Source organism: Taurulus bubalis (assembly GCF_910589615.1).
Source record: "Taurulus bubalis genome assembly, chromosome: 14".
NCBI classification, from domain to species: Eukaryota; Metazoa; Chordata; class Actinopteri; order Perciformes; family Cottidae; genus Taurulus; species Taurulus bubalis.
In genome coordinates, this window is record NC_136602.1 from 16,857,049 (window position 1) to 16,870,200 (window position 13,152).

General features: G+C 44.7%; 3 protein-coding genes across 3 annotated transcripts; 1 reads left to right on the plus strand and 2 right to left on the minus strand.

Moving 5' to 3' along the window:
• Nucleotides 1-4,025, minus strand: nsmce4a (NSE4 homolog A, SMC5-SMC6 complex component). The gene is made up of 11 exons (XM_079230307.1): nt 4,007-4,025; nt 2,955-3,169; nt 2,792-2,872; nt 2,534-2,664; nt 1,781-1,932; nt 1,536-1,635; nt 893-983; nt 713-807; nt 570-618; nt 381-466; nt 1-278 (listed from the first exon to the last, which is right to left on the minus strand). The coding sequence occupies exons 2-11, from the start codon at nt 3,139-3,141 to the stop codon at nt 213-215; spliced, it is 1,038 nt and encodes a 345-aa protein (XP_079086433.1). The 5' UTR covers nt 3,142-3,169; nt 4,007-4,025; the 3' UTR covers nt 1-212.
• A 1,324-nt stretch (nt 4,026-5,349) lies between these two features.
• Nucleotides 5,350-7,032, plus strand: LOC306746754 (coiled-coil domain-containing protein 185; the record flags this gene model as incomplete). The annotated part of the gene is made up of 1 exon (XM_079229715.1): nt 5,350-7,032. The coding sequence occupies one exon, from the start codon at nt 5,350-5,352 to the stop codon at nt 7,030-7,032; it is 1,683 nt and encodes a 560-aa protein (XP_079085841.1).
• A 1,701-nt stretch (nt 7,033-8,733) lies between these two features.
• Nucleotides 8,734-10,627, minus strand: LOC306746914 (zinc transporter ZIP9; the record flags this gene model as incomplete). The annotated part of the gene is made up of 7 exons (XM_079229900.1): nt 8,734-8,961; nt 9,057-9,191; nt 9,287-9,372; nt 9,620-9,688; nt 9,774-9,947; nt 10,236-10,341; nt 10,532-10,627. 7 exons carry the CDS (start codon nt 10,625-10,627, stop codon nt 8,734-8,736), a joined length of 894 nt encoding a protein of 297 aa, XP_079086026.1.
• Between the last annotated feature and the right edge of the window lie 2,525 nt (nt 10,628-13,152).

The following is a 13,152-nucleotide window of genomic DNA, read 5'->3' on the forward strand; positions in this document are numbered from 1 at the left end:
TTCTTTTTTTATTAATTAAACTGTTAAAAACTATAAAAAGTAGAAATAAAAAAGAAAATGTGCAACTGAGCATCACTATGATATGCGTTTACAAGTGACCTACACTGAAATTTTACATTCAAAATTTAGAACAATTTGTCAAAATTTAAAAAAAGCATTAACACACCTAAAAACAATGTTCTTTTTCAGCTAACGAAAAGTGTCAGGGTCCATCACTCAGTCTGTGTGTTTACAGGCTGAATCATTGTGTCTTTGATGTCGAAGGCCTCTATAAGCTCCTGGGGGGAGGGGAGAAACAGTTGAAACATTAAAACCATAAAATAAAACAAGATTTTTTTGTGTTTAATATCATTGCTAGATTAAGACCAACACTTGCTCACCTTCCATATTTTGGGGCTGATAGAGACGATGCATTGTTTACGGATGAATGATCCTCCAGCTTCCACCTCTCCCTCCTCTACGGGTGCTGAGACACAAAACACACAACACTGGTAAAATAATTGGCCTAAAACCATTTTCTCTGTTATTCCCTGGTCCGAATTATACAACAAAGTGTTCCATCTTCTCACCTATACAAGGCAATTTGTTATTATCCATGTGCATCCGCGCCAACCCATCCTGAAGCACAAACACAGACAACAGCCACACCTGTTAACAGTCACTAGAGGGCAGAAAAGCTCAATGTAAACCAACGGAAGCAAAGGCAGCTCACCCTGATTAGAAAAGACGTGTGGAAAATGTTCTCAACTGTCCGAGAAAACGAGTTGGGGTCGATGACGAACTCGTAATACGATATCGGTGATGTTGCTGTGATAGAAACAGAGACGCGTGAGCAAATAATAATAACAAGATGATGAAACGTTAATGTCTGTGAGCTTGGCTTTCAACTCACGATCATCTTGGTAATAACTCTTCAGGTATCCCAGGATCCTTTCCACCTCCTTCTCCGTCGCTTCTTGATGGGAGCCTTCCATTCTCTTCAGCTGACGGACAACATGAACACAATGCAGTGAGCATCTGGAACATTTAAACCCCCTCAGACAAGGATTTCTCAGATTATTTTAAATTATGAAACAGATAGTGTTGTTCCTTGCTTACGATTGGCTGGTATTTTGTTACAGCTTTATTATGCAGCAAGTAAATGGGCTACACTGGAACAAAAAGGATATTGCTGGAGTAAAGTGAGCATAACAGTTGCCAGTGGTTAATACAAATGTGGTTCAGATAAACCTGAACATTATATTTGCTTCCTCCTCATGTTAGACATACAAGAGAGCCCATTTAGGATGATTAAAATGCTCTATTCCAGAATCAAAAACCAGCAAAGAAGAGTGCTAACACGAACGCATCTTTAACAATCGCACATTTTATGTTAATACCCTGATGCTTTCTACTGTCTGTGTCCTGCTTGGCAACCGTTCTGCTAAATATCGCTAAAGAACTACATTGCTTGGCGGAAAGATTATCTATCCATCATCAATACATAACTGCGTTTTCGTTTTTGATTGCAGCAACAGTGGTGTACGTTCAGTTACCTGAGTTGGCATTATCCTTTTGGCTTCCTTGCCAGGGGCCTTCCTTTGCCGTTCTGTCCTTTGCTTCGGAGGCGGCGGCTCCGCATGGAACGAACCCATCCTGATGAGACGCACCACGCAGGAATGAAAATGTCAGAGACAGAATGTAGTGCAGAAGGACAGTAAATAACCATGGGAAAATGCAATGAAAAACCTATAAACAAAAACAACTATAATAAACCCAAGGCCAACGCTGAGGCGCTTACATGTAGTGGAAGGAGGGTGCAGCCCTGATGCAGCACTCTGCTCTCCGGGCCACTCTGTGCCACGCATCCGGGGGCAGGTAGCCGTCTACTGCCGCTCCGTTCTGCTGCTCGTCCTCCCCGTCTTCTAGTCGGTTAAGGCCCATGAAGGACAGCTGTCCAAGAAGAAGAGAGATCTCCACATGACCGCTGTCGTGGTGCTCACATTGAAAAGCTATTCAGATCGGCTACATCTTTTATAGTTATAAGTGAATGTGGCTCAATGTGTTTTTAAATGTTTGTTCTTCTTTCTTTTGTGAGGTCTCTCTCTGTGTTGTACAAAAATGCACTGTGTAAAAGTTAAAGCCCGTCAGTGTCCCTAAGTGAGACTTTTCAACAGCAAGAGTTGAGAGGTACAGAACACTGACTTCCGACCATGTCTAAATATAGTTATAACAATTAAGCTAGAATCGTATCTTTCTGTGGTCTTAAAAAAAGCTTCTATACATCTATTTGACTGCTCTTCATTGACGTATCGGACGAATTCAGGAGAAAAATCCTTCTCCCTAGTTTTAAATAAAATAATGACGGCAAGTACATTGTAGTAGTTTTTCAACCAAGGGGAAGAGACTTCTTAAAACTGAAGAATGAAATACAGTAAAGAATGAACGCAGGCCGAGTTGATTCATCTGTCTAGTAACGACACACTGGGCCACCTCAGTGTGCATGTCTGTGTGGATGCGGTTATAGAATAGCATAAACAATAAGATCACTCACAAGGTGCTCGGCAAAAGCGGTGGGATCAAAAGCAGTGCCCTCAGCGAACAGCTGGCTGGCTTTCTCCTTTCCCAGATCTGTGGCCACAACGAGGAGCTGGGCATCCAGAGCTGCTTCTCTCGCCTGCCGGACTGCCGGGGAACACAAGATAGCACTCTGACTCAGGTACGAATCATGACTCTGATATAAACACTACTGTATAAGTAAATGAGGAATTCAAAACAGGAAATTTAAGAATCACAATTAATCCGAACCTACCATCTTTAAAAAGTTTATTCGCCTCTTCTAAAACTTCTGTGAGCTTGTTGTTGGAGGGTCTCAGCATGTCTTCTCTATTCTCTAGAGGGAAACACATCAAAGACGTCAATAAATACGGTAAAACGACCTCTACGTCCTCAGCCTGCCCGCCGGGCTTACTTACGTTGCACTGAGTTGATGAGGTCCCGGTACTTGCTCCGGATCTCTCTCCTGAGTCCCGGGTCATTGTCGTCTTCTTGCAGGTCGGCTGTGAAGTCACAGTGGGCACTATCCGCGTCACTTTTCTTTCGGCCAGCTGCGCCATTCTGTCGAGGACTTCCCTCACCGCCGCCTGCTTTGGCCCTCTTCATCTTCAACGTCAGGCGGTTCGTGGACGAGCTGCGTGTCGCGAGGGGAAACACGTTGAGAGGGGAACCAGCGTCACTCGAGACAAAGTATGTTCGTGCATAGCTTAGTTAACATAGAGCATAAAGACAATTTGATTCAAGTTGTTATTTTTGCAACGTGCGTACACGACATCCTAAAGTTGAGCCAAAGACGTGAGGAAAGTCAAGACATGTATCCGCCACTCCAGCCCATTAACGACGAGGCAAAGCGCAAAACGATGCTTCTATTATAGATTATCACAAGTGTTATAAGACTTATACGACTTATGTTATAAGTGTGTGTGTTTGATAAAATACAAGTATTCTCACACGATGTGATTGATATCATGCACTCGACTCACCGATGTCGGACTGCATCACGTTAAGTGCGACATTGTAACCAACCATCGCTAACGTTAAGCTAGCTGTTAACTAGCAACAGATGCGTTACATTGTATGTAAACAAACCACACCATTGGTGTCACTGCACATATGTTAATGCGTGGTTAACAAACATACCAAAGCAGCTAAATGTATAAAAACCCAAAGCATTGGGTTCGGCTATAAGCTAAAGCTAAACCAGAAGCAGGTCTGCCGGTGACCTGCAAAAACGTAAACACGGAAGTACACGTTGCATCTCGTTTTAGTTCGTTTCAGTGCATCTTTGATTTGAGCAAACGTTAGCTGATGTTAGCTAGCAAAACCATTTGTGTGAACAATGTAGCTGCATGTGAATACATGGATCGCTCCTGCTCGAGCAAAGGTCCCGTGAAAGTAAACTCACTGCGTGCTTTGGTTATTGTTAAACTAGATCGATCCATTAGTCTTAAGATAACTTCAGCGTATGTACCTGTGTGGCAGACGGAAGGCGTTCCTGAAGCGTTTCAGCAGTATAGACGGAGTCGAAGTCAGTTTCTTACTGGTACTTTCTTAACTGAGAAAGGAAACTGAAATTTGAACGTGAAATCAAATGAAAAATTCCACTCTAATAAAAATCGTAGTGTTAAGGAAAAATTAAAAATAAAGAAAAAATGAGCCGCTCAAAAACTTGAAACGAACGGAAATGCAAACCATCGGAATTATAACTTGTAATTAATCAATTCATATTAAAAGTATGACAGCATCACAGACAAACAAGGGATAAATAATGTGACACTTACTGGGTGAAAGCTCTCATTATATTGCCACGTTTTTAGATTAATATTTAAAGCAATTATCAAACACTGGGCCAACTTTTAGCTGAGGACCCGTACAGCACAATATGAAATGTGTGTTTGAACAATGTTGTAAAACAAATGTAATGTTGTTATCAAACCTCTAACCCTCTACACATCTCCTAAAAAACATGAAAAGTGTCCACAGAGCTTAAAACCATTTGGAGCAGACATGCCAATGGCACACAGAGCTGTCAATATGTATCCTTAAAATGAAACTAGCACTCAACAATACAATACACTCATAAATAACATCACTTCAATTATTGGAGATTTACTGTTCTGCCTGAAACTGATTGACGGACACCTTCAAAAAGTGCACTAAGTTTAGCCACTAAAAACTGAGGTACAATGTATTCAAAATGAATTAAACAACTTAAATATAAATTAATTTGACACATTGCCAAGATCCACAATAGACACGTGTAAAAAAAATGTTTTTTGCCAAGCTGGTTAAAGTTTGAAATAAAATGTTCTCCCCTAAATTTCCGATCAACAAACGAATGACGGATATGAAACCAACTTCAGTGATCGTAAACAGCAACAGTTTCTGCTGGGCGGCAAAACGCGTCGACGAGCCGGTAAAGACCCGGATGACGACGAAGCGTCTTATGTTTATGGTTAAAGTTAAAAGTGGTTCCAGGTGTTTGTGTGTTTTTAAATGTTTTATTTGAAAAACACATTAAACATGTTTACTTACATGTACAACTTGTCTGTCAGCAAAAATAATGACAACCATGTCCAATATGCTATGATTGAACGCGTTCTCACATTTGGATAAATAGAGCTGTCTTTAAATAGCGAGAGGGGGAATAATTCAAACCTCGATACACCTGAGGTCAGAGACAGTGAGGCTCAATGAGCTGGTCTGGAGGACGCACAGCAGCTAATCCCCTCCTGACCTGGAAAGAAAGCACCTGAGACGACGCGCACGAGACCAGCAGCGAGTTTGGGCACTCGGCGATTTAGTTGCTCTACAATGGGAGAGCTGAGGTCCACGTCCCGCGGGCGCCGCCTGGACCTGGACAACTTCGACTCGGCCGACGCACAGAGGAGTCGGTACGTCTTAACGAGCCCGCGCTCGTTGGAATCGTGCACGCGCCTCGGCGTCAAACCGGTTGACCTTTTGATCAAATCGCTGAACGAGTTCGTCTCGGAGCGGCGCGGCGCGGGGCCCTGCGAGGCCATGAGGGTGCTGCACGAGTCCTACGAGAGGGAGAGGCTGAGGCTGCTCCAAATGTGCCGACAGGAGAGGCGGAGGATTATCCGGGCGGCCGGGGACGACAGGTGGCCGGGCGCTAATGCAGCAGCGTCTGGCCTGGAAGTGCTGAGGGGCCACAGAGGGGACAGGGAGACTATCACGTATGCGGAGCTGTGCTTTCAGGGGGAACCTGCCAGCAGGTCCTCCTGCTCCAACAGAGACAGGAGCACAGCCTGCAGCTTCAGCCTGGGGGACCTCCGGCACACCCCGGCTACTGAGCGGAAGCTGGACCGGCTCACCAAAGACATCAACACAAAGATGCGCGTCACACTTTCAGAGAGGGACCGCAAGATAGCGGCGCTCATGTTGGTGAAGCACCAGGAGGAGCAGGCCGGCCTGAAGCTCTGTCAGCAGGAGGAAGAGAAGCGGCAGGAGGCCCGCAGGCTCCAGGAGGCCCTGCGGGCTCAGGCCGACAGGAAGAGGGGGACGAAACTGAGGCAGGGTTGGCGGCGCTGGCACGAGGAGCTGGAGGCCCGCACGAGGCTGCGGGAGCGCCGGGAGGAGGAGAGAGCGGAGCAACTCGAGCTGGAGGCGCTGCTGCAAGAAGACCGCTGGAGGAGGCTGAGAGAGGAGGTGGAGGACCAGCGCAGAATCAAGACAGAGGCGGCGCAGAGGGAGGCAGGCTGGCGCAAACGCCTCCAGGAGAAGCTGCTGAGAGAGAAGCAGGAGATGGAGAAGAGTGTGCGCGAGAGAGAGAGGCGGGTGGCAGTGGAGAAGGAGCAGAGGGCCCGGAGGAGCAAAGGGTCGCGGGAGAAGGAGGACAGGAGGAGGCTGCAGGAGGGGAACCGCAGGGAGCTGCTGCGTCACATCCTGCTGAAGCAGCAGGTGGAGCAGCAGGTGGTGGAGGAGGCGGCGCGCATGAGGAGCGCTTTGGAGGAGAAGCTGCGACGCTCCAGCGAGAGACACGTGGAGGCCGTGGAGGCGCGGCTGAGGGAGCTGCAGGAGCGGGCGGCCCGGAAGGAGCAGCAGGTCCGGAGAGCGCGGCAGAGGGCCACGCTGCAGAGCCACCGGGAGCTCACGCACAAACTGATCCTGGGCCAGCTGAGTCAGCGCCGCTCCGAGAGAGCCGCCCTGCACGCGGCGGCCCAGCAGAGGAGCAGGGCGCAGCAGATCCGGCGGCTCAACGAGGACAGGCAGCTCTCTCATCAGAGGCTGAGGGAGGAGGTGCAGCGGGAGGAGGAGGCGCTGAGGAAGGTGCGGGAGGGATGCGTCTTCATGAAGGACTGGAGGAGGGAGAGGCTGCGCAGGCGCCGGGAGCAGATCCAGGAGCAGGCGCACAGGCTGGCCCGGGCCTCCTTCCACATGAGGGACCGGGTGAGACAGCAGACACACGGGCGGACCTTTGATCAGATGGCCCTGGAGGCTCAGCTGAGCGCCTCCATGAGCTGCATGAAACTGTGAGGGAAAGTTGGGAATGGAACAGTGGAGCATGCCGGAGTAGAAGGGTATGAAACACTGAAGCAGTTTTTTAAAGCAGTTTTTCTTTTTTTGTATTGTGACCGAATGCCATTAAAGATATGTCTTGTGGTCAGGCTGCATCATAGCAATGAACTGTGATTCAACCAGACTGATTGTTTCTTTCTTTTGTATCCTGTGAATCACCTTGTAACCCTGGTGAGTATCTTTCCCCTCATGTCATTCTTCTTTCTTTCTAGGATGGAGAATAAATGACCTGGCCAACGCTGCCTTTGATCGACTAAATGCTTTATAGTATAACCATATAGTAACTGAAAAAAGGGTCAGCTTTGGGAGCACAAAATAGTTTTGTTTCAACACACATGCATCAAATCAAAGCAGTTTGTGCTGTGATCTACTATCACACCTCAACAACAAATGCTTGGATGCGGGATCCAAGCTTAAATTAGAAGACATGTTTTCATCCGAAAGAAAATTAGGCAGTTCTGGTGAGGCTTGCAGACCAGAATGAAGGGTTAACTATAGTCTGCTTGAAGGCTGGCATCAGTGTTTTTATCTGATATGAGCAGCCATTCAGTCAGGGAAGACTATAAGGAAGTTGATTATGAGATAACAGCGCTCCGAGGCCAGACTAATGCGTCCGTGTTTAGCACCATTGTGTTGTTTTTTTTCTGGCACTGACCATATCCCCATGTCTTGCTGGAAGCACTTTAAAAAAAAGAAGTCTTTGTTTAAAGTGGGGCAGATTAAGCAAAGCTTTGAAATCACAAGATGCAAGCAGAGCTGTATAGTTCACGACCTCAAGTGGAATGACATCTGTTCTTGCAAAATAGAAACAAAAGAGCTGTTTTTTTCAAATGTGTCTTCTGCTCTGGGCCATAAGAAATGGACTATTTATAATATTTCAATGTTTTATTACATCTTAATGAATAAATCATACTTCACAGTGTGAAATGCCTTTTGTTTTTATATCTGTTTTTTTAACTTTGGTTAACAGTTTCCCACTGCAACAAAAATAACAAAAAGAGTGAGACATGAAGCAGCTAACCCTCTTCTTAAAGTGACATGGGCATAAACTCAGTGGAACAGCTGTGATTGGAAGTATAAACCCAGTTATGTACAATACCTACACCACCGGTTTCTTCGAGGCACGGATTATTTAACAGCTTTAAAGAGCTGCTGGACTTCCTACATATTATTGCAGCTCACATCCAAGAGGTTTTGGCAGTTGTGCTGATAAAAACACTCAGTTTTCTATCTATAAAATACAAGATATGATTGCACACACACAACAAAAAATAAATCACATTCTAAGTCTTGGTCATTTGTATGCTACACATTGATAGACTTAAAGTCTGGCTCTGACTATACAACAAAGTATCTCTTACAGTACAAGATTATTTGGTTGTTCCAAATGTATCAAGTCACCACTGAACATAATGAAAGGGCCATGAGAAGGCAACCGATGAATCCCTGTTTCCCATTCTTGGAAGGGAAACTCATTCCACCATGGACAATGCCATCAGATTCTGTGCACCCACTTTGATCCTCAAACAATAGCTGGACTCAAAGGCGAGTTTCTCTAAAACTAAAAACACAGCGAGGTAAACTCTGGGCGTTTTCTTTCCATGTTTAGCGGCCCTGTGCCTCCTTTCCGCTTCACTTAACAGCCCAGACGTTTCCTTCTCAGTCGTCGTGCAGCCCGAGAGCCAGCACCATCGGGAGCCCGACCCCGAGGATCAGAGTGAGGCTCTCCAGGAGCCCCAGGTGGGGTCGCTGCTGGCGGCCCTCGGCTTGGCCCGTCCTGCTGATCTCGGGGAGAACATGCACCGTGGCCACATAGAGGAACGTCCCGGCCGAGAAGAGCATCCCCACACCTGTCGCATTGAGCTGGTTCTGAGAGGAACGGCCAGACTGTGGAACACAAACCTATCAAATAAAACAAAATGCCAAAGCACCAACTGAAACTCTATAATAACAGACGAGACGGATGACGTGTTCCTTCTTACCGCGTGTAGTAAGAAGTACGTTGTGATGGCGAGTATCGGTGCTGCTGCTGAAAAGGCCAGTAAATGTCCCTGAATGTACTTCTTCTCGAGGCCTGCGTGCATCAGAAAGGAGACCAAACCAAAAGCTGCAGGCGCCTGTAGGAGATAAGACAGAGGGTCGGGTCTTATTGTGGTCTCTGTTGCACCGTGTCTGGTATATGTCACTGTAATGTTCTGTCGGGGAGGCTCACCTTGTGTAGGATCACAGCTAAAAACACTACAACCTGCACTGTCACTTGACCCGTCGCCACAGCGGCACCCACAGCAAATCCATCAGCTTCACACACACACACACACACAAAAATTGTATTATTATTAATAGTTTCAACAATCTTAACTCTATCCGAGCTGAAGCCTCCAGGCTGTACTGTAGAAATAAGTTGGCCGTTTTATAACATTAAAGACTCAAACAGTGAAGGAGGAAAAGGACTGCAGCAGCGCTTCGGGGCCTCGAAACATCTTGAGGAAAACATAAGTCAATAAAAACAGTATACTACAGTGATTAATAAGGAGTATAAAAGTACCTGCAGCATGAATAACCAGTCCCAAAGTGGCTGTGATGCCGACAGTGTTTGGCAATCGAGTCGTTCGGTCTGAAATGAGATATTGCGGACATGTTGTGGAGATAAATACGAAGATATGTTGTTGACATTCAGCAAACTGAAAAGGCCGACTTGCCCCGCGTGGAGAGGTAACTCCCGATCTGATCCACTATAAACATGAAGGTGAACCCAGAAGTCAAAGCCACCCCGATGAGGAACTGAGGCGCAGGGCCTTTCTCTGTGGCGGAGCCATTTCTATGTTTCTCACTGGCGTTTAGACTGGAGGGCACATTAGAGGAGGAGGAGGAGTCTGTGGAGAGAAGATGAAGGGCGGGTAGAGCTTTTTGATCAAATCAACATAAAAGACAACAGGGCCGAGCAGCACGTAGACGGCTAAAAGCCCACTTTAACCCCCACCTGCTTCATCGCTCATCTCGATGGGTTAGAAGTAGAGGCGGTGGGGTGGCTTATGGGTGATCAGTTGGCAAGACAACCAAGGACAAAGCATTCGGGGGGCGCGTCCAAAAATAAATACGGGACATTAAGTAGTGTTTCGTGTGTGTGTGTGTGTGTGTGTGTGTGTGTGTGTCCAGCTCACCTCTCCACGACTCCTCCAGGAGGCCCACTCCCTCCGGGATGGTGATGGCCAGAGCCGTCCCACACAAGAGTCCCGCACCGAGGATGGAGACGAACTGCAGGCTTTTCTGTGGATTGACACGTGATGTCAGCTGATCAGTGGGATTGTTCCCCCCTGTGATCTACTTAACAGGCACAGCAGCTGGAGCCATTTCTCAGATTTCCATGTTAAAAAAAGAAAGAAATTAAAACAACATTATCTCCAAGTGTTTATAAAATGAAAAGAAGAAGAAAAAAAGAAATAATTTAAACACTTACCTCAGATAGTCTGAACAACAGTGGGATGAATCCAAGTGCAAAGCAGCCCACAAACATCGCAACCGATATCAAAGTGACGATCAAGCCCCCGTCCATGACGACGCTTCTTCTCCTTACAAGAGCTGAGCGGGTTTATTGTTAAAAACAGCGGCGTGTTTGGTATTACATTCTGCTGGAAACCGGTCTGCTCTCATGGTGTCGCTTGTTTGCAGACATAGCTGCATGCTGCTCTCTCCTCGTCGCACCTCGGTCTCCCTCTGCGCCGCAGCAGCACCTCCCTCTCTCTGCACCTCCCGCCCACATCACCCTGCACTCCTCCAATCAGCTGCCTGCGCGCCCCAAACGAACAAAACGTTTCTCTTCGGATTAGATTGTTTTGAAGGAGCTATTTATTTGATGTTAGTATACTATTTAGTTATTTTATTCACAAGTAGTATTGTTTAGTTATTCTATTTGTGGAAATATTGAATCATCAACATCCCTAGCACCGCTTTCACTGTATACTATATTTATTGACACACTTCATATACTCATATAAAGTGTCTTTTATGTAACTCTGATTGCAGCCGCCACAACAAAATGTCCCCTTGGGGATGAATAAAGTGCATATCCTATCCATCCTATTCTATATTAGGATAGTTTTTTTCTTTTGATTTAATTATTTGTTGTTGTCTAGGTATACTCAGAATGGAAGCCTGTAAATCATAATTATTGGATAGTAATTTATAATTATAAGATATAGTAAGTTATGAGATACAGTAAGTCATAATTATGAGATAGTATCTCTTAATGACTTACAGGATTTTAGAAATGGGCTTCTATAACTTAGTCTTTTGGTTCATTTGTTTATGAATTGGGTGGCACTGTGGGCACCTGGAGTTTTAGCGGGTACAGGACCAGCATGCACCTGGGTAGTTCCATGTTTTTTGTTGTTGTTGTTCTTTTGTTTTTTTGCTTATTTTTTTAAATAAATTCTGAGAAAAATAGAATCATGTATGAAAAATGCATTAGTTTGTCTGCGTAAACCACAAACCTATGGTGCGTCAGTGGCCATATGTTTTTTTTTTTTAAATATATAATCGGACAAATGGCCACTACAATGGTAAAGATAAAATCTGAGGGGTCGCAACATAATTAACAGGGCATTAACTAGAAAATCATGTTTTGCCTTTACTTTTCCATTGAATGATTACGTATTCTTACCTTTTCGGGCCTCTAAAGCTAAAATATATATATATATATATATATATATATAAAAATAAAATTAAAAAGGCATATCAACCAGAAAATAATTCATATCACGTATTGTCAATAACATAATGGAAGAGTTGCTCACAGCTGGAGAAAAATAAACTGTGCTAGTGACAAATTCAGGCTTTTTGTACGGTACACTTGGCAGTGACACGTGGTAGTCAGAGTACGACCTTGACCAAATGTTGACTTTTGTTTTATGGGACTACAAAATGGTTGAATATGTTGTTTGTTTAACGGTCTATGCTGTATTAGGATGAAGATTTGCACACAGCCATTGCTTTTAGAAGTCACGAGTCATGGTCACATGAGACCACATAAGTCTGTAGCACCAAAACAATGTGCCGAATTAAATGTTTTATTGTTTCACAGCTAAACTTTGTGAAAAGACGCAAATATATTATTTCATTGCTTTAAAAAAAGAAACGCTTATCGTCAATACACATGATTAAATCCAGATTTATTGTTCAAAGAGCTGGGGTCGGGGGAGGGGTACAATACATCTGTTGAACTGACGGCCCTTTGGAAAGAATAATAAAATGAGACTGTCAAATGCTGAGATCTTCTATAGTTACTCTTCCTATCTAGAAAAAAAATGCAAAACTATAAAAATGTCAAAGCACACAAACAAACACATTCTAATTTGTGCACAGATTTGAGACACGGATACATTTTTACGACCCAACCTGAGCACATGACGAGCTGAGAACTTCTATTAGAAAGTGCTTGGCTGTTTACAAAAACAATCCATTTATTTTCAATGAGTCCCACTATCTTTACAGATCTTATGAAGAAAAGCTAAAATAAAAGGATTCATCATGAGCAGTTAGAAAAGGACTACTGGAAATCATTGCAACCATCAGACTGACAAATGTAGATCATGTTCTCAAATGGAATGCCATGGCACGGCACTGGACACCAGTAAGATCTGCATATAAATTATAAGTACAAAACTTATAATTTCTGGTTAGTTAGTGGACTGTCCTTTTGAAGCTGCGTAAATACAGCCGTCACACCATTGCTATAACCACTTGCAATTTATCAAAAGTCGTGGACTTAACCTACATTCTGTGTTCAAACACTGGAGTTGTTAGACAACATGAGACATTACATGCATCTCCCTCAGAGATGACCTGGGATGTTACGTTGACAGGACACATTCAGAGATTTAAAAGACATCACAGAGGTATTTAAAAAGAAGAAAATAATATCACCCCATCATGACCAGAACAGCACCAGACTCAACGGTGTCAAACAATTATCTTGTTAGTACCATAATAATATACCCATATGCGGTGCCAATATACCCATGGACAAATTATGGAAACAGTTTAGGTTCACCATTGCACCCACAGGGAGGGGGAGGGGGC

Excerpts from the sequence above, each read along its gene's own strand:
- nsmce4a (XM_079230307.1), bottom strand. The coding sequence starts at position 3,141 with ATGAAGAGGGCCAAAGCAGGCGGCGGTGAGGGAAGTCCTCGACAGAAT. Across the intron at positions 2,873-2,954 it reads CCTCATCAACTCAGTGCAAC|AGAATAGAGAAGACATGCTG; the intron begins GTAAGTAAGCCC and ends GTTTCCCTCTAG. Across the intron at positions 984-1,535 it reads AAAGGATAATGCCAACTCAG|CTGAAGAGAATGGAAGGCTC; the intron begins GTAACTGAACGT and ends GTTGTCCGTCAG.